Raw genomic sequence first — 27,448 nt, forward strand, 5'->3', positions numbered from 1 at the left:
TACTTTTTATTTTCACGTCTTCTTTTATTTCTTCCCTCCCACCTATAGCTTGTATGAATCAGAGAAAACCAAGGCATCCGTTGAGCTCCACTTTAGATATTTTTTGAGCAGATATCCTGCATCAATTCTTTACGAATCGTCACAAGACCACGTGTTTCAGATGCGACATTACACTGTCCTGCTCTCCACACAAACGACCAAATCAACCTGTAAGTTGCCAACATTTCCTTCTTAGGTTTATTAATATTCCATAAGACTTAATTACAATAATGATCCATTGAACCAACTTTAACCGTACAACTTTCGCGAGCAGAAACTTTCGCGAATCTTAGACCTTTTTCACGAAAGTAAATGTCTTTGAAAATTCTTAAAAGGATCATTCGCGAAAGATTTATGGCACTTTTTAGCCTGTTAAAGCCTCATAAGTCAAAAGACAAAAGTTCATCAACCCGATTCAGGAGGTATTTGTCTCTCTAAGCCTTTCTTTTCGTCTGAAAATGTTAATTTTTATGTCTCGATTCGCCAAAGTTTATGCTGGCGAAAGATTTTTCGTAATGTCGTAAATTTCGTAATAATGTCGTAAATTTCGCGGTTTTTTGACCTTACGAAAGTTTCTGTTCGCTAAAGGTTTGTACGCCTAATAATGAGTGTTATGCTAGTTTGGGGAGTAGAAAACGTATATTTCCGAAAGTGTTTAAACTCTCTTTCCTCATGCAAAAGCAAGGAGATCCTTAGATTCACTTCATCATACGAAATGTGGAGCAAATTTCAAGACACAGCTTTCTTTTGCCTGGGAAACATTTTTCTCTATCTAGTATTTCGCCTGTATCTCATTGCAAGTGATCACCGAACTCTAAAATAATGCCTGGAATGAACTTTTTTTGAAAACGTCAATTTCCATAGCTCAGGCTTAACAATGAAATCTTTTTGGACCTACCTCGGAGGTCCTATAAATTAACCGATGTCCGTCCGTTCGTTCGTTCGTCTGTTCGTTCGTCCGTCTGTTACCAGCTTTTCTCAGGATTGGCTCATTAGTTTTTTCTGATTTTTGGCACAATGATGCAAAATGGCAATGCCCAAAATGTGACGGAGCCCGATTTTCGAAAAAAAATCATTTCCGGCCGAAAATGCCGGAAATATGCCGGAAAAACCGGTTTTTTGGCATTTTCTCAAGATTTCATCATTAGTTTTTTCTGATTTTTTGCACAAAGATGCGTATTAACAATTGCCCAAAACATGGCCGAGTCAGATTTTTGAAGAAAAATTTTTTTTTGGCCGAAAATGCCGGAAATATGCCGGAAATCGCCGTGTTTTTCTGGATTTTCATTGAACTTTTTTCCTTATAATTGGTTGTTTTTTCATTCAAAAACATTATTAATAGCAATGCCCACCATCAAGCATGTTTTAATTTTCAATAAAATAGATTTTAAGCCGGAACTTTCTAAAATCACCGGAACAGCCGATTTTCGCCGGAAAAAACGGTATTTCTTGAATTTCTTGAGCTGTACTTTATATTTTTTCATGAAATTTTGCACACTGATGCAAAATGTCAATACCTAAATGGGTGGCGGAGCCCCGATTTTCGAAAAACATCTTTTTCCGGCCGAAAATGGCGGAAATATGCCGGAAAACTGGTTTTTCGCATTTTCTCGAGATTTCCATCATTAGTTTTTCTGATTTTTTGCTCAAAGATGCGTTACTAACAATGCCCAAAATGGCCTAGTCCGATTTTTGAGAAAATTTTTTTTTCCGGCCGGAAATGCCGGAAATATGCCGGAATTGCCTTTTTCTGGATTTTCATTGAACTTTTCCTTATAATTGGTTGTTTTTTTCATTCAAAAACATTATTAATAGCAATGCCCACCATCAAGCATGTTTTAATTTTCAATAAAATAGATTTTTGAAGCCGGAACTTTCTAAAAATCACCGGAACAGCCGATTTTCGCCGGAAAAAACGGTATTTCTTGAATTTTTGAGCTGTACTTTATTTTTTTCATGAAATTTTGCACACTGATGCAAAATGTCAATACCTAAATTGTGACGAAGCCTGATTTTCGAAAACAATTCATTTCCGGCCGAAAATGCCGGAAATATGCCGGAAAAACTGTTTTTTTGGCATTTTCTCGAGATTTTCTCATTAGTTTTTTCTGATTTTTTGCTCAAAGAATCGTATTAACAATGCCCAAAACATGACCTAGTCCGACTCTTTAGTTTACTTATATTTCTATGCTTTTCACACAAAAACATTACTCATAACAATGCTCATTATCAAGCATGATTCAATTGTCAATAAAACTGATTTTTGCGACCAGAACTTCCTATTTATTATTTCCCTACAACCCTTCCCTCTCCCCCCATCAACAATCAATGATGAATTTATTGTGTTGTGTATTTTCGCTAAACGCTATATTTTCTGACTGATTTTTTTCATTTTTCTTTTCGCATTGCTATCTAACTTTAATCATCAGGTAGGTCCATTCAGCATATTGCTTGTTTTTTTAATATCGACCATTTTAAAACACAGGCTGATTTCACTTTTAACAGAAATGCTATAACGATATACGTTCCAGTCTTCCTTTTAGATTTCGGTGATACCGTGTAGGTGTAATATCCAAAGTTCAAACACGCAAGGGAATGTAGGTTTGATTGTGTTATAGACAGGATCACTGAAGATGCCAGATACCTTGTTCGATTTAAGGAGACATTTTAATTGCATTGTCGAGTTATGGAGACTCCACTGTATTAACACTAATAATTTAATTGTACATGCATGCACAGTGTCATAAATGAAGGGAAATATTTTCAACTGTCCATTTTTAAAACACCCAATGCTCGAGGTTTACATTAATAGACTAGTGCTCAAAGGCCTTAAATACACGGAGATGTACTTCCATGTCTTTCTGTGATTATAACACTTGTCTGTCCCTGAAGAAGGACCTTTGAATGTGGGTAAGAATTTTCCTCGCTATCTGTTTTCAGTGCCCTACAATACGAGGTTCAATTTCGAGGTTACTTACACTGAAGATCCCAAACCGAGTTACGTCATCCAAATTCTTGATGGACCTACTCTCAACCATCAGTACGAAAAAGGTTACTTCATAATTGCACGTAATGAAGATTTGGTTGAAAATTCTTTCGAGGAGCAAGTTTTGGTTGGTAGCGCAGAAATCTTTCATCTACAAAGTGTTTATCTTTGTAAAGTTGAAGTTAGTTTTTGGGTACGAAGAATGACACATTTTGGATTTGGTCCATCAAGTTCAAAAGTCACTTTTCAAGGTGGAGAATCAGGTGAGACCCCAAACAATAAAACTGTTACTGTCACGCTCTCTGATTCGGCAACCATTCGATAGGCTCTTATTCGATGAAATTCGAAGATCGAATTAGAAAGCGTCAACTGTATAAGTAAGAAAGTCTGCGACCTCAGTCGGAGGCTACCTGAAGGCTCCTCTTTCAATAGCTATCTACCCGAAGATAAGAAAGGCCACCACATTTTCTCCCTGAATTGCTCGACTTACCCTTGATCATACTCTTAATTGCTGAGCATCAAGCAGAGAGGCATCAAGCACCATTTTGGGAATTTTTGGTATGATTCGGCCGGGGGTTGAACCCACAACCTTGCGAACCGTAGCCGGATGCTCTACCACTGCACTACTGTCGTCGAAATATACTTATTTTTATAAAAGCCAGTTTACCGAATGAAATTATTTTTAAAAGTATTCGTTTTTCGTTTTAGGGAACGTCTACCCGACAAATATAACGGAGTTCCGCCAGCTCAACCAATCAGCTATCAGTATTGCATGGCAGAAATATCCCGAGGACATAATGTGTGCGAACTTTCGTCTTTTTCGACTGCTAATCGAAGAAACTTTGAACTCTTCAAACGTTCAAACGTTTGAGTACGTGGAAAATGCTAACAACACAGTAGTGATCGATACTTTGAAGTCATACACAAGATATTCTTTATATTTGTACGCTGTGAACGAAGTCAGTAAAGGAACACCAGCTATTGTCAACTTTCGGACAAATTCATCAGGTGTGGTGGTTTTCCCCATGTGATGAATTGTTATTTATAATTTACACGTTTTTTATAAGAACATCGAAAACATCCAAAGTCTTCGGACGTTTTTAACCTTTTGAGTTTTAAGCCTAAAAATGTTCTTAACATGTTCTTATTTTCACCATTTGTGAGTATTTTCTGTCTATTTTCCTAAGAAATCGGATGTTTTAGAGTCTGCAAAGCCTTAAAATGTTTTTAACTTGTTCTTAATATTTTGGCTATCGAAGCCTTATGTTCTTATATAGATTGTTCTTATAAAAAAACGTGTATTTCTAGGAGTCCTTTCTGTTTTTTCGCAATGACATGACGTAGGCTTTCAGTCAAACAAAGCATTAAGGTTTACCTCGTTAGGTTTAAGTATTGTGTGCAATGAAACTTTTAGTTAGATACTTCTTGTTTTCGAATCAAAATGGCTAAACCTTACGTTCTCAGGGGTGTTGGAAAATTTTGTAGGAGAACACAATTTTGTTACGAAGTAATTTTCTTATTGTTAGTATTATTACAGTTGACGTTCTCTAATTCGATCTTCAAGGGGAATTGGATTTTCATCGAATTAGGGAGCTCATCGATAAAGGGAGCGCCGTTTATGAGAGTTTCTTGTTGACGGGGACTTTAAATTTCATCGAATAAGGGAGCCTATCGAATAGTAGAACGTCGAATTAGAGAGCGTCAACTGTATTAGTATCTTAGTGTTATAAATAGATAATTACTTTGTCATAAAGATCTGCTTTCCTACACAAATTTACCGACACCCCTGAGAACTGCATTATTACTCCCACAAGGGGAATTTTTATCCCGGAACACGTAGGAACAGGCGCACAACAGCCATGGCTATTAGCTAGTTAGTGGTTATAAAACTTCTTACTTTTCCGAAAACAACTAAAAACAACGCGTGATTTCTTACAGCACCTGACTTCTCTCCCAGTCTCCAAAATCTCACCTACAACAAAGAAACCGGAATTTTCGAAATTGAAATCTCACCTTATCCAGACGATAAAGAAATCTACAACGATTTAGACCGACCAAATTTCTTCATTGATTTTCGATCACCAATAGATGAACAATGGACTTGGTTTGATATTTATGCTACTGAAATTAACGTGACTGATGCAACAAGTTTTTCTCTTGAATATGATGATGTTGGATTTGTGGTCTACAATGTTTCTTTAGGTGCAACAAACCAGTATGGAGATGCGCCAACTGAAGACTATTGTTATTTGTCGCCACAGGCCGGTAAGCAAATTTTATATTTTATCTTCTTATTTTGTTTCTGGCTATGTGGATGATGATTGAATCTTGTGAGTTCCTTTTCAAAATTTGGAGGAAAAGACTCGCGTAACTTAAGTACCGTAGCTTCGTATAATATCGACATACCTTATCTAATTCCGCCATAGCAACTATCTGGTCTGCAAAGTAGTTACAAGTATTTAGCATGATTTTTTAAACAGCTTATTCAGAAGGCTTATCTATAAACATTTTAAAGACCAGATAGCTGCCATGACGGAATTAGACAAGGTATATCGGCATTACACGAAGCTACGATAGGGAAAGGGGTTATAGTATTAGGGAATTTGGAAGAGCTTCCAAAAAAATAGCGCACATACTCCTTTTCCTTCATCTCCAAGTTGGCATAAGCACAATCACTTACCAATTTTTTTGAATTTTTCATAGACAAACCCATCTACTCCCTGTTCATCGAAAGTAAGGATCTTTCTGAGGAAAACGATCAAAGTCCAAGTATCGAGCTCACTCTTGCTGGTAACGAAAATGCTCACGAAAACATGTTCGTAACAAGATACGTTGTTGATCTTCAGTTCGAGAGTGAAGAAAATGTTTTACAGTTAGAGATATCTCACACAAATGCAACGATTGAGTATTGGAATCAAGCAGATAGACTTATTGAATGTTCGAACGTTGGACCAACTCCACGTGTAGCAAAACCAGTAACGAAAGAAATGCAGTTGAATCGTTACTATGTGAACTATACGTTGACGGTTATGATTTGCAAAGGAAATCAATGTAACCTAGGGAGTTGGGATGTACCGAGTACCTTTCAAACTCCAGCTCATAAGCCAATGTGTATGGTTGAAAATCTTGAATTTGAGGTGATTGTGTTGCGCTTATCCATGGTCTTTTATAGGCTGTTGTCTATTAGCTGTAGTTCTTGTTGAGGTCTGTGGTTGGGCTAGAAGTCTTGATTATATGCAGACGTTAGACGTTTTCGGGCCCCGGGTTTACACGTTTCTGTATTTAACAGAAACTCTTTCAAGGGTGTGCGCCGACTAATACATAAATGAAACCATATGTTAGAAAATTATTGGAAAGTTGTGATAGCTTAGCCCAAGACATGAAACGCGGAAAATGTGAATGGTTACTTAGAATAAGGAGATGTAAATCAATGGTGTGTTTGATCAGGTTGATCAGGACATTTTGATTCTTTTTTCACTGATTTTCATTTTTGTTTTCTAGGTGGTCAGCTCTACTTCATTAAAGTTAAGATACGATGCCATCCTACCCGAGTGCTTGAATGGAGAACTTGTCCACTATGAAATTTATCTATTCAAAATGAAATATCATAAAAAATTATTATCAAAACTCTTCGTGGACCATCCTGATGATTCCTGGTTAAGATTGAATCAATCACAACAGATCAACACCACAGACACTGAAGTGGTATTCGAAAACCTTAATGAGAATCGAAGATATCTTACAATCCTCAGAGTTGTCAATCATGTCGGCTATGGCAATTTTTCTCATATTTTGAATAGCACAACACTCGAAGATGGTAAGTGTTTTCCATAGAGATGGATTTCGTAAAACAAAACTTTCAATTTTAAGTATAATACAGTAACAAAATTATGCAAGCTGTAAACCTGGCAAGCCAAACGAGGGTTTTTCCAAAAAATGTTTACCTCAAAGGAAGTCACTTTTATTAAATCCTTTATTTAAAGTTTGAAAACGTGACAGGCGAGCATGTCGAAAATTCTCTCTCGAAATAGTAAGAAATCACAAGGAACTTTAAATCCAGGAATTTTTTTTGAATGGAGGTCGCGATGAAAGAAATGCCGAGCTTTCAAAAACATTTCAATTTTCAAAACGAATCGTCAAATCAAAATAGCCCCGGCGTTACATCAGTTGATTGTTCGGTATATGTAAAAATATTTTCTTTCAGCGCCGTCTACTGCACCCGAATACGAGATTTCTGTCATTGGCAACGTGTTCGCTGTCATCGAATTATGGATACCACAAAAAGATCAAAATGGTATCATCACTGCGTACAGAATTCTTTTCAACGATACTGATAGTATGTTTATTTTCTTTCTTCTGAACTTTTCCTTGAGATTCGTTTTGCATTTTTTTTCAAAGAACCTCTTAGAAATCCTCTACGCAAAATTGATAATGTGAAATGGTACTCTCTAAAAAAGTAACTTTTCTTAAATTGTTGAATAACAATATGCTATTGCCAATTTCTATTCTTCTTGCGTCAGTCAATGGGCTGTTCCATTAGAAAACCATACAAGACGACTCAGAGTCGAAAATTTCGCAAAGTATTTGATTAGTAGGGGCCACTATGTCGCGTAAAAGCTTCTCGTGTGCAGCAGCTTTTGCAAAGGGATTTTATGATTGAATATTGTTCCTTGAATGTATAAGATCAAAATTGAGAGGTGGGGCCGGGTGTGACCACCCGCTGCCATGGAGACTGGCGTCATTGGTTACTATGGCAACCAAAGTAAAAAAGTCGTCAAACTTTTTTGTTTCATTCGTAAGAGCATGAAAAACTGATAAAGAAAAAGGTCACAGCTTGAAAATTCGTTGAAAAAAGTCTATTAGCCAAAATTGATATTTTCAATTTTTGCCTGTCGAAGGTTGGAGCTTGGGGGTTACGCCCAGCCAGCACATTACAGGCAAAATTTAAAAATATCAATTTTGGCTAATAGACCTCTTAAAAAGGATTTTCTGACTTTTTCGTAATAATTTTTTGTGTTCACTGGAAGGTATTCTTTCCATAAAAACAAAAAACTTTGGCAAATCTTTATTTTTCGATGACGTCATCGTTTCATGACGTCATTTTGCCTTATTTCCTTAATATCTCATTTTCAGATATAGGTTGTGACCTTTTTCTTTATCAGTTTTTCATGCTCTTTCGAATGCAATAAAACTTTTTCAATTTTGATGACTTTTTACTTTGGTTGCCATAGTAACCAATGACGCCAGTCTCCATGGCAAAGGGTGGTCACACCCGACCCCACCTCTCAAATTTTGATCTTTTTCATTCAATCATAAAATCCCTTTGCACAAGCTGCTGCACACGGGAAGACATAGTGGCCTCTACTATTATTCATAGATGAAATAATCATTAAACGACTGGGGCATACTAGGGTTGAAGAATGTCAATCGGACCTGAGAAAAACTGGCTCTAACAGAAAATAAAGTTACCCTTACAGAGACAAGGCGAAAAAGTGGCTCTTAGAGCACATTTTCAAAAAATTTTCTAGCCTTCTAATAACCTTAAATGATTCAGAGACTTGGGAAGGTCAAAAACAGAACCTTAGCATCAGCACATACCTGGTACCTTTACCATTTATGCCGAAGTACCCCCCCCACCTTCACCATTAAAAGAATGCAAAATAGAACGGGGCTAGAGCTTTATTGTCACCCAAATGGGAACTGTCCCAGTGTGGCCAAGTTACATATCAATATCATACCAATATCTTTGACTATTTACAAAAATATTAAAATGTTTACACCTTGTAGATAAATCAAAAAACAATACAATTTCAAAAACTTTTAGTCATATAGATTGTTAACCTCTAATATATCTGTCCAATGCCAACGGTATATAACTTTCTACTTTAGCATGACTTGGTGCTGAGAATTTTAGGCAAAGTATCTACATACTTTTGAGCACAAATTTGGAAAATTACATAAATATTTTAAATTTTATGGAAATTAATTTAAATTTTTGAGGCCAATTTTTTATCTGCAAAAATGTTTTACCTTAAAGCTACTGCTACTTTATTACTGCTGTTACTTGCCTTGCATCCATATCATTGAGAGGTGGAGTTACATATTTTTTGAGAATTTATTGATTGACTAGTAGGAAATCGATTTCGGAGCAGGTCAATCAAATTTGATTGATTTCCATTTCTTTTTTTGATCAATAACCAATCAATTTGTTCCAATATTCGATGGGTAATGAAGCCCATTAGAAAATTTTGAGTATTGATCATTGATTGGATTTGAATGATAGCATAACATCATCGAATACCTAACCTATCAATAGACCTTTTTTCAAAGAGGACGTCCTGTTGAATAATTATGTAGTCCAGTCATAAAAACAATGATAGAGGCCCGATAGAGGCATGCATAATTACTGTATCATATGCATATTGTAATAATCATGCATGGTTTTATCATTGTTTTTCTGCTGGACTACATAATTATTCAACAGGGTGGCCTCTTTGAAAAAAGGTCTATTACTGTAGGTTGGGCTAATGTCAACATCCCTCTTCTAATTTCAACATCCTTCTTTAATGATAGGAATAATTGGAAGGTCAGAATCGCTGATGGAAACTAATTTTCTTTACTTAGCAATCAGAGAAGAAAATACCTTTTGTCTATAAGTGATCCCAACCTTCCTATTATTCCTATCTCTAAAGAAGGGTGTCGGAATTAGAAGAGGGATCAGGGCCCACGCCATGAATTTGAAAGTGGGGGGCCAATAAATATAGAGTCTAAGGAGGCGCAACCATGGTTGCTTTACTTTTCAAAAAAGTGGGCCCTTGGGATGTCGACATTAGACCAAGTTACGGTACCAGAACCAATCGATATCCAGTCAATTGATTTGTTATCGATGTGTCACTGATAGGAAATGAATCAATTGTTTTGAGTGGGAGTCTGGCACTGTGTAAAAAAGTTTGTCTTTTGAGTTATATATCTGATCAATCAAAACTCAAATCCATTGTACAGTATTCAATCAAACTTGACAGTTACATCAAAATGCCAAAAATATTTTGTTCAACCACCTTCACTTCAAGATAGGCCACCATAGAATGAAATAGGACGAACCATATTCATGTGGCTTTCAGCCTTGCACTCCATCACAGAGCCTATTTGAGATATTTTACTAACTAGCCCAGAGAACAATTTTAAACCTTTATTATTTGAATGCATGCCTTTTTAATACTCAAATATAAAAAAATTTAAAATTTTTAACTTGGTCATTAGTCAAAAAAGTCATTAAAATTGATTAGCCTCTGCGATGGAGTGCAAGGCTGAAAGCCACATGAATATGGTTCATCTTATAAAAGTTCATTCTATATATAGAAGTTCATTCTATGGTGGCCTATCTTGAAGTGAAGGTGGTTGAACAAAATGTTTTTGGCATATTGATGTAACTGCTTGATACAAATTTTACAGTAAGATTTTGATATAGACTTCAACAACAGTCTTGCCGTTTTCCCTCGCATCCATTTGGGTTGACCGGGTGAAGGCTCGTACACTTTCCAAGTGAACCGCCGTGAGTGGGAATCTTAAACTTTGACGCCTGCGTAGCAATCAAGGTAAATTTTTCCAACCGATGACTAATCGATAAGAAATCGATGGATTGGATATAGTTTGATTTCGATAATTGATAGAAATCGATAATCTAGATTTTACGGGAAGCTCGATTGGCTATCAATTGTAATTGTGATCGATTTTTCATCGATTTATTCTAAAGATGTTTGATTGATCACAATTGACAGCCAATTGAGTCCAATCGATTAAAAAACTAATCTATTATCAGTTAGAATAGTATCGATTATCGAAATCAATCGAAATATAATCAATCGGTTGGTTATCAATTAGTCATCGATTGACATTGAGCCTGGAAAATGACATTGGGCGCGATGTGATTAGCACATCGCGCGCGCACGCCTACCTAGCTAGCAAAAGGTAACTTCTATCACTTATAGATTGACACCCCCTGCTATAAATTCTTCTGTGAAATAGTAAGTAAATGATAATCTGTCTTACAACACAACTTAATCAAATATCAACAAATAATTCTACTTGTAAAAATGAAGATCATACCTGTCTGTGTTGTCTGTATTATTTATTGTTGTTGTGTGTAGTGATGTTTAATGAGCAACTCTAATTGTAAGATTCCTATCACTTTATTGGTGCATTTACTAACTACACAAACATAAAATACTATGCTAAAAGAAATATAAACTTCTTTAAGTACTCTAAAAACATCAAAAACATGATAAAAATACAAAAATCCAGAGCAAGTCTGACACCCGGGGGGGGGGTACTAGGGTTGGTAAATGAGGGGTATCGGGGTCTGACAGCATGATCGAATCCGCCATTTAAAAAACGAGCAATGTTTACGAATTCTTGGTTCCACCTACCTAGCACTTGCGGACTGGAATCATTAAATTTTATTTTAGCGAGTGAGTCCATGTTTTAGAATCTTCGAGAATGTTCTAGAATTTCAACTACTTTCGTTTTCTAACTTTTTTTCCGAGGACACCGCAGAAAGCCTATTGCAATACTTTCGCTCTGCGAAATTAACAAGGGGGTGGACGAACCTTTTTTAGTCAAAAAAAATTATTGAAAATGTGTGGTTACCCCCTGGAAAATGGTAAAATTTCCAAAAATACTCTTGGAAAATTTCATTTAATACCTTTTAAGTGAGGGTGAACGAACTAAAATCAGTCCTTTATCCCCTGGAAATTTTAGAATAACTTCTTACCCCATTGGAAAAATGAAAAAAGACCCCCTTAAATTTTTCTCGCATTACCCTCTGGAAAAGTTCGTCCACCCCTCTGTATGGATATAAAATGGAATGGCCCAATGCTCAATATTTTTCATAATAACATAACATCGATTCTCTTATTCTGTAGGAACAGTGACACAGCCGTTAGATGAAGAAGGGGTGTACCACCTTTCGTTCGAAGGGCTGACCCCCGTCACACAGTATAACCTTTCCATCAGCTTCTTGACGGCTGTCGGTGAAGGTCCTATGGTTAATATTTCCATAATGACCACAGCTGGAAGTAAGTCAAAGAATCTTTTACACGGCCCTGGAAGATGGTAAAATTTCATATTTGCTGAAAAAGGAAGTCTGATTCTGACTGTTTTAAACTCAAAATACATTTTGACGGTAAATTGTTGACTCGTGTTCCGAGTAGGTTCTTCTTATCAAAAGCTGTAATGAAACCATCAACTCTATCATTTCTGTTTTAGCAACGACGCTTAGTTTTAAATTATTGTCAATTCTTTTTTTTCAGGGCCTGAAGTTCCACCAAATGAAATTTCATCTCTTCCTTCCAACGATTCCTTAATTTACACATGGGGTGTGCCTTATTTAGAACTAATCTACGGTGCTGCTTTAACGTACAATATTTCACACTGTGGTATTTTGCGGAATGGCTCACAAACTTGTTGGTTTAAGCAAAACCAAAGTATACCAGCTATTTGTGAGAAAGTACGAGACCCTCACTCAATTTTCACGAATTGTACATTGAGAGTGGATGGTCTGTTACCTTCTACTTTCTATACTGTCAATATTTCTCATTGTGGCATAGAAGGTTGTACTAACTGGACCAGTTTTCAATCGAGTACTTCAGAAATGGGTAAGGCTTACGGTCAATATAGTTTGCACTCGACTGTAGTGACTCGGGAAAATCCCTCTAGAGTTTTGGTGGGAATTTGCTTGGTTTGATTCAGCTGTAACCTAAAAATGCTGTGCACCGAGAAACACTTGTAAATTCATAACCTGTCCCCTAAAAAGTCGACATCGTATTTTATTGAAGAGTAAAATTTGTTTCCGCTCATCTTTCTAGCAGCACTCTTCAGACAAGTTCGAGCACAATGTTGTCCTATAACTGTTAATATTCCTGGCAAATTTTAAGTATTTTCTAGATGCAGATTAAAAAATTGAAATCCCTTCTTTCTTTAAGCTCCATCCGGGCAGGTTCCTGGTGTAACCGTTTTCGGGTTAACCGAATCCATCAACGCTTATTGGTCTCTCATGGAGATAATGAAAAGACGTGGTGTCATCATTGCGTACAATATCTCCGCACGGTTCATCACACCTCTATGGTGGCCTGTCAATGAAAGTGCTGTTCCACAAACATTGTATTTCAACTCTTCAACGTTAAGCTGTTTACTGTATGGTTTACAAAACGACTCACTTTATAATGTCTCGGTCACTGCTCTTACAAGTGTGGGCTCTGGTCCTTGGAGTGAGCCGGTACAAATTCACACTCTCCAAAATGGTAATAAACATCTGTAAAGTATAGCTTGAAACGTATTTCAAAATAAACTAGTCGACTAGCCTCGAAATGACCATGTTAGCGACAAATGATTCACCTTATTTTATGAAATGTGACGTCACTGAATTGCTGTATTTCCTCAAGATATGAAAAGCACAAACAATCTATCGGCATCAAATTTGCTTTTCCACGATATGCTATATCTGCTAATACCAAAAATCCTCCAGACTATAGCAGCGTTTCTAGAACGAAAATCTTTCTGCGAAAAATTGCTGTACTGGCTTTAGATTTTAACATAGACGGGGCTATTTTTTTTTTTTATGATGAGGAAACCACTAACCGAAATTTGCTGTTCTCTAAATAGCACCAATTGTTATTTCAGTTCCAACTGCCGCGCCTATCAATGTTTCTGCAGATGGCATTCGAACTGAAATTTCCGTCGATTGGATACCCATTGACCGATTCTATCACCAAGGCATTCTTCTTGGCTATAATATTAGTTTCCAAGCTAGAGAACCATTCCCTGATCGAGGTGGTCGGTTACAAGGCTATGATTTATCATTTCTACCTAACATCTCACACGTGGTGTATGGATTGAATCCTCTTACCACGTATGATATCCGAGTTTCTGGGTTCACTGAGATTGGATCAGGATTACGGAGTGAAGCGATTAATGCAACTACTGACCCTTTCAGTATGTGATTTTTCCTATTGAGTCATTGTAAATAATTTTCTAAGCTCTTCTTTTTTTGAAAAGGACATCATTAACTGAGGTGTTGCAAGATATAATAAGACCTGTTTTGATTTAATATTTCTAGTTGATGGGAATTGGACGGTGTGGACACAGTGGGGGAATTGTGAAGTCAGTTGTGGTTTAGGTGTGTCGTCAAGACAACGCTGGTGTATCAACCCACCTCTGGAGAATGGAGGAGCTCAATGCGTGAACGAATCGAAAGAATACATAGAATGCAACGATTTCCCTTGTGATGGTAAGAAAAATACGAGAACAAATCACGTCGAAAAAAAATGGTTTTAAGATCCATTTATTGTTTAAGTAAGTCTGCGACCGCAGTCAGAGGCGACCCGAAGGCTCTTCTTTCGATAGCTAGCTACCCGAAGGTAGGGGAGGGCGCCACTCTTTCTCCCCGAATTGCTCTACTTACCCTTGATCCGTTTCTTAATTGCCGAGCATCAAGCAGAGAGGCATCAAGTACAATTTTGGAAATCTTTTGTATGACCCGGCTGGGGGTTGAACCACAACCTTGCGCACCGTAGCCGGATGCTCTACCACTGCACTACGGTCGCTTTTAAGTGATGGTATATTATGCAATGTCAATTACCTTCTTTTATTGTTTATAGGTTTTTACTTAGGTAAACCAGGCGAATCTTGCGATAAAACATGCATCAATTTAAGTTCAGAGTTTCTTTGTAACCCTTTAATGGAACTCGACAACTCGACATCACAATTCCTGGAAGCTCAAGACGCGTATAACTACAGAGAAAAGAATGCAAATGTGTCCTGTATATCCAATTCTGGAACTGACAAATACACACTACCCGAAGACCCACAATTTAATCCTTTAAATGATGTTTGTATTGGCTTTCGTAATTTACCGAACATAACAGACTGTTCGGCGTTGCCAAGTGAAAATAACAACAGAAGATTATGTCAGTGCCTGGATGAAAGTAAGTCAGAATTTTTTTACCCCTGGAGATATGGCAAAACGCTCTTTTTAAACCCCCTGGAAATTCTGCTTGAAAATGTTCGTCCACCCTCCTGTATGGATATTTTGTTGGGAAGTAAATGTTAGTATTTTTGATATTTTGAATAACAGAAAATGTTGGATACGGTGAATGGACATCATGGAGTTTATGCGAAGTCTCTTGTGGTGGAGGTCGTGCAAGACGTTCTCGCGCATGCTCCATTCCTTTCGGTGGTTGTTCGGGTCCTTCAATGCAAGTGGGTGACTGCAACACTGACCCTTGTCCTAGTAAGTATTGCTTTCAAATTACAGATTTTAGGCTATGTCTACACTTTATGAAAAACTAGCATGTGACGTTTGATGGTTCTTTACTTGAAATTGAACTCATCCAATGCAAGTTAAAGGAAATGGTTTGTCTGGTTGTATGTCGCTCTTTTTTGTCGTTATTTTTCGTTTTTTGTCGTTATTTCTCAATGGGTATTGGGTCATTATCAGTTAGGGTCAGGATTGAACTCAAGAGTCACAATTTACGGGCACTCGTACCCAGTAACTAAACCTAAATCCTCGTATTTTCTTTGTTCTTTCATGGTCTCTTTATGGTGGTCTGATTTTGGAGCTTACACTCCCTCTCAGGTATCAATGCATTGTAAACCTTACCCTACAACTCTAAATTTCCTTAACTCGAACAAATTTGTGTTCCCCGCGTGCGTGTTCGTGTTATAGAGACTTTTCTATGTTCTCATTATGAATTCACTTTCTTACTTTTAGTCTATGGCAATTGGGGTCAATGGGGGGAATACAGTGAATGTACAAAGACATGTGGTTTTGGGGTGGAAAGAAGAATAAGAAAATGCGATTCTCCAAAACCACAGTTCGGCGGAGAAGGATGTCCTGGCACCGATGTTGATGAAATTGAAGGATGCAATCCAATGCCATGCCCAGGTTTGATTTATACTTTCATCTTGAACAACTTTAAGTACTACCTACTAGTCGAGGGGTTATAATTATTACTCTCGGTGTGTTTGTACAAGCTCCAATCCCATCAACCTTTGCGTTAATCTCTTTTGCATGTTAATTGCATCATTTGACAAAAGATATCTAACAACTTATCTTTAATTGAGCCGCATTGAATTGTGGGATAGCAACTCGTACAAATGACAAAAAAAGTGAAAAGTAATAATTGTGACGTATGCGTTGCGGAGCGCTATTGCAGTTTAACATCTTATACCTTTATTTTTCACATACAGTGCATGGCCAGTGGGGATCGTGGGGCGAGTTTGAAGAATGTCTAAAGCCCTGTGGTAACCAATCACTTCGCATTTCAAGAAGATATTGTGATAGTCCAAAACCTCTGTTTGACGGATTGGATTGTGTGGGGAATAACACAAAAAGCGAAAAGTGTGACTTTGGAAACATCACATGCGCAGGTAAGATCTTTGATTCTGCGACTCTGAGAAAAGTTTTAGCAAACAGTGGGGGAACTCGAACCCAGTCCCATAAATGTTTACTTGGGTATTCTGTGGAGTGTTCTGTGACTTTGCAGTAGCGTAGACAGGAGGGGCGTAACATTGTAAAAAGATAATCAGAGTGTCATAAAAATCTGCTCTTCTACACAAATTTTGCGCCCCTCCTGTCTACGCTGCTGCTTTTTTGACAACGTTTTAATTTATTATTTATTATTTAGAAATCCCACTAAATTTGGTATTACGTTTCGTGGATGAAGAATGGCATTTCATGATGTATCGTCCCCAGGACCCTCGCATTGTTGATCTGAGAAGAAGAATCATGCAAAACGTACGTAAACCTCAATATTTCTTAAAGTTTGTCTCAATTTAATCTGCACCGGAGACTAAGAAGGTTGCAACTTTTTAATAGAATTCGATTAGCATAGCGGTTTTGAGCTTGTTGAAAATATACCTAGGAGTGGCATATTATCAAATAGAGAAATATCTAGAAAGCTTTGAAAAAGAAGATGAAAAAAAGCTTCTTGTAGACGACGGTTTCTTTCACTTCAAGGAAATTCTAAAGATTTCGAGTTTTTCCCTGACTATCTAGTAATACTAAGGACTTATTATGCACTGGATATACAAGTAACAGATTTTTGCTGATTTCTCGTGTACTAGATATGTCCGCAGTAATGATATTATTGTTCACTCTCCTTCCCTCATTAAATGATTTTTCGAAGCATTTTTATTGCATTTCTTATCGAAAATCACTCATCCAATTCCCAAAAGAGACTTAAAACTTTCCTGTGAGAGTCAGATTCTTCCACTTAATTGCTAATTATAAGTCGTTATGACGTTTCAAGCTGTGAGAAAGATGCAAAAGACGTGTTGTGTATAAGAAATTTAATGTTGACACCGGAAATTTTCAAACTTCAACCTAAAAAAAACCACTTTGCCACCACGTGCCTCCAAAGGATTTTCATACCACACTGGATCCAAGACACTCAAGTCTTATGTATGTTAATTTCAGCTCTTCTGGGGACAATCTTGGAAAGATATTTCCAATTGAAAATTTCGTGTCACATAAGCATTTTGTCTGAATTTCTTGTCTAATGATGTTTTTCTCACATTACATTTCACAAATCTATCCAGCTCGGAATGCTAGCCTTAATGTCAAACTTTTTTCTGCAAATGTACAAAAAGAAAAAGCTAGAGAACTTTTTTTTCAATAAGACTGATAAACATTTTTTTAAATCAGACATCTTCGAGCCGCCATGACAGTTGTCCTTTGCGGACAAAGCTAGAACATCAATTGTTTTCTGAAACAATGAAAATACAATGATCGCTCTCCATCGTTTTATGAGTCGTTTATCCAGTGTATAATAAATCTTTGGTAATACTCAAATATTATAAAATAGAGAAAATCTAAAATTTTGTATGCTCGTATGCTTTGTACCATGCTTGCCCGTAACGGAAATGAAGTTGTTCTATTGGTTGAAAGTGACCTATTGAGTGTATACCATAGAATGACTTCATTTCGTTTCGGAGCGAAACAGAACCGTAGCGTGTGAACGTGGTCTCATTCTTTATTATTGATGTTTCTCAGGTGATGGCCTTTTACAGAGACAACAATATCGATACAGCTTTCGATTTGAATAATCTTCGAATCGATTTCCACGGTCAATGGTAAGTTTGTTTATGTTTTTTGGACTTCGGTTTAATAACTATGGACTAATTATTTTCAAAAAATGTTAAGCTCCGGCACTGTCAGGATTTCTAACATGAGTTTTCGAGGGTTTCAGATTTACAAGATGTATAACTCGAACATAACTCGAACCTATGCACGTAAATCTGTTCGAGTTAAGGAAATTTCAAGTTATAAAGTAAGCTTTTTATAGCCTTGTTAACTGGAAGAACCATAATACTTGTCCGAGTTAAGGAGACATCGGAGTTGTTGAGGTTTAAGTCAAATAGACTCAACTGTATTATAAAAAGAACATTCATTCGGACATCATTCGTGATTCTTTTCATTACCGCTCAGGCTTATTTTCATTTCATTTTATGTTTTCAGGAAAGGAAGTGTAGTGATGAATTTCACAATCATTTACCCTGAGAATCCGTTCGTGGAAGTTTTCATGATGCAATCTGAGCTGGAGTCTGGCTCCTTAAAAAACCTGTCACTTGTCCCACAAAATATTACAAGCAATAAATGTAATAATCCTTTTTCTTCTCCTCCCAACCACCGTCTTTTCTCCACCATGATCAAAGATTTTCATTTATGAAAAATCTTGAATTCCGGGGAAACCTGGTGAAATTTACTTTCTGATAAATGGCAATAAGAAATCCCTTAATCCGAGAAAAAACTGCAAAATCCGCCTTGAAAATTCTGAGAGTACCAAGAAAGCCCCAAAATAATCCCAGTATCGTTCAATCTCGTGTATGGAGTTTTCTCAAAAAGGGTGTCTCAAAGGGACGAGAGGGAGTTTTTACAAGCTCTTATTTGATTTGGTTGGTCGTTAACCAGTAATAAAACAATTTTGTTATTTTTTCTTATTATTTTCCCATTATTAAAGTATCTTATAAAAACTTCACCTCATGTCTGGTCTCAAAGAAAAAATAAATATTAAAAAAAATTGCTTCAAACTTTTTTTCATTCTATTGCAGTACCACTGGCACCAGTCAACATCTCCTTATCATCACCACAACCCTTCATTGTTAACCTTTCATGGAAAGAAAACCCTAGTAATAATTACACAGAGCCTAACAATGACCCTTTCTACTTATATTACGTCTTCTATGCGCAAATACACGACGAAGCAAACTACAAAATCAACAAATGGATTAATTTCGGAAGTAAAAATACTTCGGTACAGTTACGTGATTTGGAATCAGGTAGTTTATATGCTGTTCGCATCCTAGCTTCAACTATCAAGACGATGGGTTTGAGCACGGAAACTCAAGTCATCCAAGTATATGAGGGACGTAAGTATTCTACTTACTCAGATGTGCAATCATGGTCGAAATATTTTGAGATTTTAGTGTATTTTAACGTTTTTCAGAATTTAAAGTTCGGGCTGGAATTGCTAATTTAGCACTTCTACTTTCTTTAAAGGAATATTTCAATTTTGGAGGGGTTCAGTGGCTTCTAGGCTATATTCCAAGCCTTATTGGAGAAAATTTTAGCTTTTGAATCTTGAGATCCTAAGGTCCTAAAGTTTCAAGTTTAAACTCAGAGTTAAAAACTCTACTTTCCAACTATAGTTTAACGCGTTTAAAAATAATTTGAGGTGTTTAAAATTAATGTTTTTTATTTTAGTAGTTGAATATCACAAGCTTTCTTACTTATTGTACTTATAAAGCTAAACTCTTGATTTTCTTTCTTTCCATAGCACCAAAATCGAAGCCTCAAAACACAACTCATCAATTCATGGATCCACGTCAAATTTTCATCAGTTGGGACCACATCCCGAAATCGGAGGTACCGGGAAAATTGAGAGGTTACCGTATTATGTACAGAATATATCAAACCAATGAGAATGTGACACTTGAAGTATCTGGTAATATCAATCAGAAGTTCATCCCTGGCTTGAAACCCTACACGTGGTACTGGTTTGAAATATGGGGATTTACTAGAGGAGGTCCGGGTCCCATTCACGTCTTTATGGATCAAACTCCAATGGCTCGTAAGTTCATAAGCTCGTAAGGTCTCAGCGACCGTAGTGCATTGGTAGAGCATCCGGCTAGGGTTCGCAAGGTTGTGGGCTCAACCCCCAGCCGGGTCATACCAAAGATTTCCAAAATGGTACTTGATGCCTCTCTGCTTGATGCTCAGCAATTAAGAGAAGGATCAAGGGTAAGTGGAGCAATCCAGGGAGAAAGAGTGGCGCCCTCCCCTACCTTCGGGTAAATAGCTATCGAAAGAGGAGCCTTCGGGTCGCCTCCGACTGCGGTCGCAGACTTACTTACTTACTAAGGTCTCAAAATGACCATTATTCTTATTTTTCTAACTGAAGATACCTCTGAATTACACAGCTGGTGATACATGGTGTACGTACATTCGGTATTAACTTTTGTTAACTGAAATAAAAATGTCCATATGAATAGTGGCATTTGGTAAAAGAATTAAGATTTTCGTCTAGGGAATACGAAACGCGCATCACTTGTGCTTTGATTCGGTGACGATGAAATGAAAAGATTTAAAGACTTCACTTTTATCTAGAATACTTCTTCTTTTTTTTCAGCTCCTGAGAGTGAACCAATGAACGTGACCATCCATGAAAAATATTCTATCGATCAACTTTTCATAACATGGAAACCAGTCCTTAAACATCTTCAAAATGGTCCACTGGATGGATACAAGATCGTCTATTATCCGAATCGGATTGGTGGAGAGATAGTCGGGAAACTGGATGATCCGATGGAGCTGACTTTCGATAAATACACCTTCTCTTGGAATATCACTGATCTACAAAGTTACACTGAATATACAGTTGAGATATTTGCCTTCAATAAAGTTGGAACGGGCCCCAAAGTCACACTTCTTGCAAGTAAGATCCTTTTTTCTTGTATTTATGGCTTTGAATATGTTTCGCATTAATTTGATTTTGTTGATGATTTGGATACTCACATATTAGTAAATTTTTTCATGTTTTCGTCGTTTTGTGTATGGTGCCATAGGTGGTTTCAGGCCCTGTCGAACTTATCAGAGGAAGAGATTTGCAATGAAATTTCATTGTCAATTAACGAGTGTTGCACTCCTTCGCATGTTTCCGACGTACTTGCTTTATTTTCTTAAATCTTCCAGTGCGGTGCATTGGTTTTCTTTATAAATTCCGACATTTTTCTTTCCATAGGAACATGCAACTGTCCTCGTTACATCTTGACCAACTTCATCGCAGCCGCACCGTATGTTGTCAAAAACACATCAACAATCTATCCAACGTACACTGGAGTTTTCCCTGTCATTCTGCAAAGAATTGTCGACACAATATGTTCTGATTGTATCAACGGTGGTTTGTCATTGCTTTCATATAATGTTTCACTGGACGGTCTTAGCAACGAGAAGGAAAGTATTTTAGATATGAAGAATGGAGTAAGTGAGGATGTCCAGGTCACTTTTCCGATGTTTGGCAAATTCGAGATGACCCGACACGCTGGTCAATATCCGTATATCGGTATGGTCAATTCTCAAGGTATTGCGGTATTGAAATACCAACCACGTATTGTTGCTATTGGTTTGTGGAGATTGTTGACAGCTGTCATGGGAGCATGGCCTGTCATTATGGTGGCTGTGTTGATGTGCACGATCGTCGGTATATTGTTTTGGTTTACAGTAAGTTATAAGTAGAGTTCATTTTACGGTCTAGATATTATACTTCAATGGGATCAAATTTCGCGGGGATCAAATTTATTGTGAATTTCGCGGATTCGGGTGTCATCTGCGAAATTAAGTCCCAATGGAAATTTGGAAAGGCCTTATCTGGGAAATATCTTTGAGCAAAACTCAAAAAATGGCAAATTAACTATTTTTTAAATGTTTACAATGGCATCAAAGAAGCGCCAATAATGCGTATTTCAGCAAGAAAAATGTCTAATTTGGAAGTAAATGGCACAAAATCGTGAAAATATTGTTAGTAAGTCCCCGCGAAATGTTAAAATTTCGCGGATGAAGTAATAGCGCACTGCGCTAATCTAAAAATAGATTTTAATTTTGACATAATCATTACTCTCGATGTGTTTGTACGAGTTCCAATCCCATCAACCTTTGCGTTAATCTCTTTTGCACGTAAATTGCATCGTTTGACAAAAGATATATAACAGCTTGCACGTATCTTTAATTGAGCCGCGTTGAATTGTGGGATTGCAACTCGTACAAATGTCAAAAAAAGTGAAAAGTAATAATTATGACGTATGCATTGCGGAGCGCTATTGATAATCTCTTAAGTGAAAAATGTTAATGTTTGTAAAAGATTTACAATGATTGTGTAAAATCATGTCTTTCAGGAATTTGATTCAGAACTAGAAGAAGTGAGCAAAGACTCGATGATTCGTGGTGCAATGGGTGGTTTATGGGTGGCTTTCATCACCATGACATCCGTTGGGTAAGCGAGACAAAGATTTTTCATGGTTTTCATTTCTCTTTGAGGATTTTTTACTTAGTGATATCCACATTATCTTAGAGTTTGGAAATAATCCAGTTATCTAAAAAGAAATCTTAATTTCACTCTTGCTCTTATCTAAAAAGCCTTTGAGAGTCAAGCATGCAAAAGGGGGACCTTGTACACAATACCATGTTTACTCTTGTAGCTATGGTGATATTACTCCTTCGACCAACAAATCTAAAGCTTTGATGGTGATTTGGGTTTTGGCTGGCTTCATTTTGTTGGGCATCATTTCTTCAGCCATCGCTTCAGGAATGTCTGTTGGTCAAATGAAAGATGGCTTCAAATTGTATGGCGCTAAGGTAGGTTTTTTGACTAAAGAGGGCATCTAAAAGAAAAGTATTTTAATTTTGAAGCGAACTCTAAATAATTGATAAGTCAATATCAAGTTAAACTGCTGTAAGGGCACTAGAGGTATGAATTTATCTTTCAGTTTAACTATATGAAGCTTAAATTGATTTAATATGAGAAATTGGCTGATTTTGAAACCCTTGATAGGCCCTTTTCTTTTATGAATTGACTTTTTTACATTTTTCCTGACTTTGAAAATACCGTAAATCCTCGAATAAGCGCCCGGGCGCTTATTTAATTTTTCAGACTCTAAGGGGGCCGCTTATTCAAGCGGGGCGCTTATTCGAGCGGGGCGCTTATTTTTTTATTTCAGAAGTTTGTATACCAACAAATTGGAAATCTGCCTAAACTTAACTGTTTAAAAGGGTAAATTTTTCAATATCTTATTCAATCAATAACAATATTTGAATAAGCGCCCCTACCTTTCCAGAGAAATAGTTTTGATGAATCATAATTTGATGAAATATTCCACTAATCTCTTTTTAGATTGGTGTTATAGAAGGCTCATACGAATATAATGTGGCAGTTCGTAGAAATGGGAAAGTAAACGAAAGCACCACTTATGCTGAATTAGATGATCTCATTGAGGCTGTAGGCGCAGAAGAAGTGGAAATCGGGCTAGTGGATTCCACAGAGCTTTTGGGCAAGGAGAAATATCTGGAAGAGAAATCCATCATGATAACCCGAATTTTGAATTACAATACTGGTTATGGGTTTGTTTTATCCGGAGATCTTATCCGCCTGGAATCGGATTTCCGTGCATACATCACTGGCAATCAAGCATACTTGATTTGGTATATCGAGAAAGTACTTGGCAGACTTAATGTAAGTGGAGCTTTAATGCTCATTTTCAAACCTTTCCCCGACATTCTACCTGTCAAATTATATAGCTTTTAAAGGTCTTTTGTAAGGAATTTCATCGGTTGAGACTGAGACCTATTTAGCAATAAACGGAATTTTGTACCACAGTCTCTTTAACTCGAATATCTCCTTAACCAGAACAACTTTTCTCATACCTTTAGTAATACCTTATAAACCTTACTCCATAACTCGTTCAAAATCTCCTTAAGGGCTCTGACCATAGTGAATTTTTAATATTTGCCACTTACAAAATATAAAATTCTACTTAATCTAGCCCACAAAACTGTGGCATGTTATAGATTTTCTGTTAGGTCAATTATCCTTGAATCTGAAAATTTAAGAATTGCAATGAAAAAATTTGATGAAGAAGAAAATGAAGACTTTTGCGAAGAAGAGTATTTCAGCTTTGAAGAGCTTAAAGTTTCGACGAAGTAAAGACATTTTGAAAATTTTTTTGCGGTAGATTTTGTAGGTGATTTACAAAGGCATTCTTTGTTGAAAGTGTTAAAGAACCTAAAACATAACTTTTATGTTCAATAATACTAACATCAATTTTCCGACTATGGTCAGAGCCCTTAAATCGAACAAATTTGTGTTCACTCTGTACGCGTTCGATATGGAGACTCAACTGTACTTGGCTACTATAAAATTTCAACCTCCTCTTTTTAGCCGACCATGATTGAAACATTGGAAGTGTTATTGATGCCCGAAGAAGCATCCACCATTCTCCTACAATTGTGTGGCATTTGGGCGGTGGCGGTTTTATTGGGCGCCTCATTCTCTTTCATCAGAGAAACATTATGTCAAGGAAAATCAAAAGTTCAACCGAGAGGTAATAAATGTTTTCTGAAGTCCGAAAAAAATGAGTTTGAAAGAAAAGAGACACTTCTGTGTCACAGACCCGCTGGATCCCCAGACCCCCAAAATTTCGTACCCGGTGGAAAAATACCCTGGATTTCAGCCCTACTGGGAAATTCACTTTGATTTCATCCCCACTCAAAATTCAATGTTTAAAAAATTGCACTCCAAAACCATCCCCACTGGATTTTTTAACCTTGGAACAATAAAATTTCTATCCCCATTGGGATTTCAATAGGAATATTTATCCCCATTGAGGAAAAAAGCCCCACCGGGGCTGTGAGACAGGGGTGTAAAGAGGTTCATGAAACACTAATATAAAGAGTGCTGAGTGTCGAGTGCTTATAGTCTGTTTATTGTTTAAATGGTTTTCATTTGATAGGAACCCCTGAACAAAGATATGCTGATGTCAATACAAGCCTTACAAAAGAAGTGTCTTCCTTCCACCAGAAATTTACTGGCTCTGTTGAAGAAATTTCCAATCGACAAGACGATGAAAAGATTGAATTAGATCGATTACAACGCTGTTATAAATCCTGGAAATATCGAGATAATTTTCATAACATTTTCAAACTAGAAGCGGACTTAGAATTACACCGCACGAAGAAAAAAGAACGCGCGGCCGAACTGAAAACTAAGAAAGCAACAATGTACCAGAGAGAATTGGACTTCAAAAAGAGACTGCACTATAATTGAAAAAGCTCTGGATTGAAATAAAGACTGTCCAGTCTGGTAAAGATTGTATAAAAATGATGCAGCAATCACTGCAGCAATAATACACGATAGTAGCTAAATATATTTATACAAAAAATTTCTTCTTATTAAATAATTATTAATCATATACTACTTGCAACCGAAATCTAATATATTAAGGATATTCTAACAGACTCCAATCTAGTGTCGTACTACTTAATTGTCCGTCTTATTTATCCAACAGCAGACAGCAGACAAGGGGAACACTTTCTATTCCATCCAAGATCTGCAATAACAAAATTTTGCGAGTTTTGGATACTTAAACTTGATGCAGGTGGGTTGTTTACCATACAAGTTTGTTCGGCTCATTTCCCCATCAACAATCAGTTCGTCATTATGTTTTCGTGTGACCCTAACATCAAATGTCGCGTTGCTAGGTGACACTTGTAGCATGATATTAAAAAGATCTGCATCTTCACCTGGGACTTTCCCCATCTCAAGGCTGATAATTTTTTTCAGTTCCAGCTTAATGCATATAGGTATAGCTTCTTTATATGACTCAATAATGTTGTTAATTTTATCGACCACGGCATTTCCAATTTTGTGTGCAATTTTCGTGTTAGATGGCACAGCTTTCTTGTTTGTGCACACGCAATAACCTTTAGGAATGCCCGTTTGATTGCATGTCCGAGTCACTGGATTTATTTTGGTAAAAAGTGACTGTCCGTAGAGAAGGTTGACCGGTTTTTGTGGATACAATAAAATGTGTTGTAACGTTGCATGTACATCAAAATGGGATGTCAGAACCTCCGTATTAGCTTTCATATTTAAATACAAGTCTTTGTGTCGGCGTTTAAAACCAGGGGGTAATATAATGGAATAGAAAGGTAAGAATTCTTCCATTCTGCCTTGTTTTGTGTTTCGGAAATCTCCCGTCACAACATTTCTGGAACCGTGGTCACCAAAAAGAAATAAGATGGTGTTTCGCCGACGCTTCTCATCTGCATAGAATTTGACCAAGTCTAAAAAATTTCATATAGAATGCACTAGTTAATGAGTAATCGTAGTAATCTGAAGGCTTTATAAACCGAACAAGGTCTTTTTAGTCTAGGAAAAGGTTTTTAAATATGATTTTGAATGAAAAGTAACAGTTCAAAAATTAATACAAATTTACACAAAACACAAGTGTGGCAACCTGACATTTACATGGAATTCTTTGAAAATATCTTACTTAGAATTTCATCTTCAATCATATGCAGGTTATTCATATCATGATGAGCTTGATTGAACATCGTCACCGAAAACTTCAAAGATCCTTCACAAGTCTTCGTAAAACCTCTTGAATTCGCTTTAAGTCTTGACTTTCGCAGACACAAGGTTCTTTTCCACATCCATTGTTATCCCTATGGGCGGCAATCCAATACGGGCGTGTATACCAATCAGTTGGGGCGTCTTTAAAGCCATTCATTCGATACTGAAATGTACCACCCGTTACACCGTCTTCGTTTAACATGGTCGAGTAGCCAGCGTCAGAAAATTTCTTAAACAAAAGGTTTGGTATTTCGTCGCATGATTTATTGTTCGGACGTTGCCATGGATTCTCCTTGGTTTCAGAATAATGGTAGCCTAAAAAAGGAAAGTAAATATAATATGGTAATGGATAGAGAAAGATTCTTCAGGTTTTTGTCATCACCATCGACGTTTTTCAATTGTAAAAATAGGACAGTGCAGGCTCTAGGAAATATAATTCCGAGTTTTCACAGTTTTTAATATATAGTTGGAATAATATATAGTTGGTATTAATTAGTATTTGATTATAACTATGTCAGACCCACGTTAAATAAATTGGAAAATAAAAAAATAAAATAATCTGAGGCTTATAAATACAACTCACCAGCTAGTGTGGCCATCATTTGGCTCGTTGTTCCATCGCCATGGATACCATGTTTCTTGAAAAGCATCACGTCTTCGTTGTCATGCAACAAGCGCATTAAACGTGGCATCTGACGGTATAAGTTACTTCTCGATTGTGCGTCTAACATAACCATAGCAACGT

The 27,448-nt window shown here is 36.9% G+C and overlaps 1 protein-coding gene and 1 pseudogene across 1 annotated transcript in view; one reads left to right on the plus strand and one right to left on the minus strand.

Moving 5' to 3' along the window:
- Positions 1-25,545, plus strand: part of LOC136798837 (uncharacterized) — a 39,427-nt gene extending 13,882 nt beyond the window's left edge. The window contains exons 15-42 of the mRNA XM_067055513.1: positions 49-209; positions 2,980-3,288; positions 3,734-4,033; positions 4,964-5,290; positions 5,729-6,162; positions 6,527-6,842; positions 7,230-7,361; positions 11,947-12,099; positions 12,334-12,678; positions 13,006-13,323; positions 13,703-14,014; positions 14,139-14,309; positions 14,680-15,006; positions 15,156-15,311; positions 15,792-15,965; positions 16,271-16,450; positions 16,708-16,817; positions 18,075-18,154; positions 18,540-18,679; positions 19,133-19,450; positions 19,858-20,151; positions 20,710-21,015; positions 21,322-21,800; positions 22,472-22,569; positions 22,775-22,931; positions 23,467-23,805; positions 24,511-24,673; positions 25,082-25,545. Coding sequence (XP_066911614.1) covers positions 49-209; positions 2,980-3,288; positions 3,734-4,033; positions 4,964-5,290; positions 5,729-6,162; positions 6,527-6,842; positions 7,230-7,361; positions 11,947-12,099; positions 12,334-12,678; positions 13,006-13,323; positions 13,703-14,014; positions 14,139-14,309; positions 14,680-15,006; positions 15,156-15,311; positions 15,792-15,965; positions 16,271-16,450; positions 16,708-16,817; positions 18,075-18,154; positions 18,540-18,679; positions 19,133-19,450; positions 19,858-20,151; positions 20,710-21,015; positions 21,322-21,800; positions 22,472-22,569; positions 22,775-22,931; positions 23,467-23,805; positions 24,511-24,673; positions 25,082-25,395 — 6,913 coding nt within the window. The 3' untranslated portion in view covers positions 25,396-25,545. The remainder of the gene's footprint in view (positions 1-48; positions 210-2,979; positions 3,289-3,733; positions 4,034-4,963; positions 5,291-5,728; positions 6,163-6,526; positions 6,843-7,229; positions 7,362-11,946; positions 12,100-12,333; positions 12,679-13,005; positions 13,324-13,702; positions 14,015-14,138; positions 14,310-14,679; positions 15,007-15,155; positions 15,312-15,791; positions 15,966-16,270; positions 16,451-16,707; positions 16,818-18,074; positions 18,155-18,539; positions 18,680-19,132; positions 19,451-19,857; positions 20,152-20,709; positions 21,016-21,321; positions 21,801-22,471; positions 22,570-22,774; positions 22,932-23,466; positions 23,806-24,510; positions 24,674-25,081) is intronic.
- Positions 25,546-25,662: 117 nt separating this feature from the next.
- On the minus strand, positions 25,663-27,440 carry LOC136799053 (uncharacterized; annotated as a pseudogene).
- Between the last annotated feature and the right edge of the window lie 8 nt (positions 27,441-27,448).

This window comes from Clytia hemisphaerica, unplaced genomic scaffold (assembly GCF_902728285.1).
Source record: "Clytia hemisphaerica strain Z4C2 unplaced genomic scaffold, Clytia hemisphaerica genome assembly, whole genome shotgun sequence".
Classification (NCBI taxonomy): domain Eukaryota; kingdom Metazoa; phylum Cnidaria; class Hydrozoa; order Leptothecata; family Clytiidae; genus Clytia; species Clytia hemisphaerica.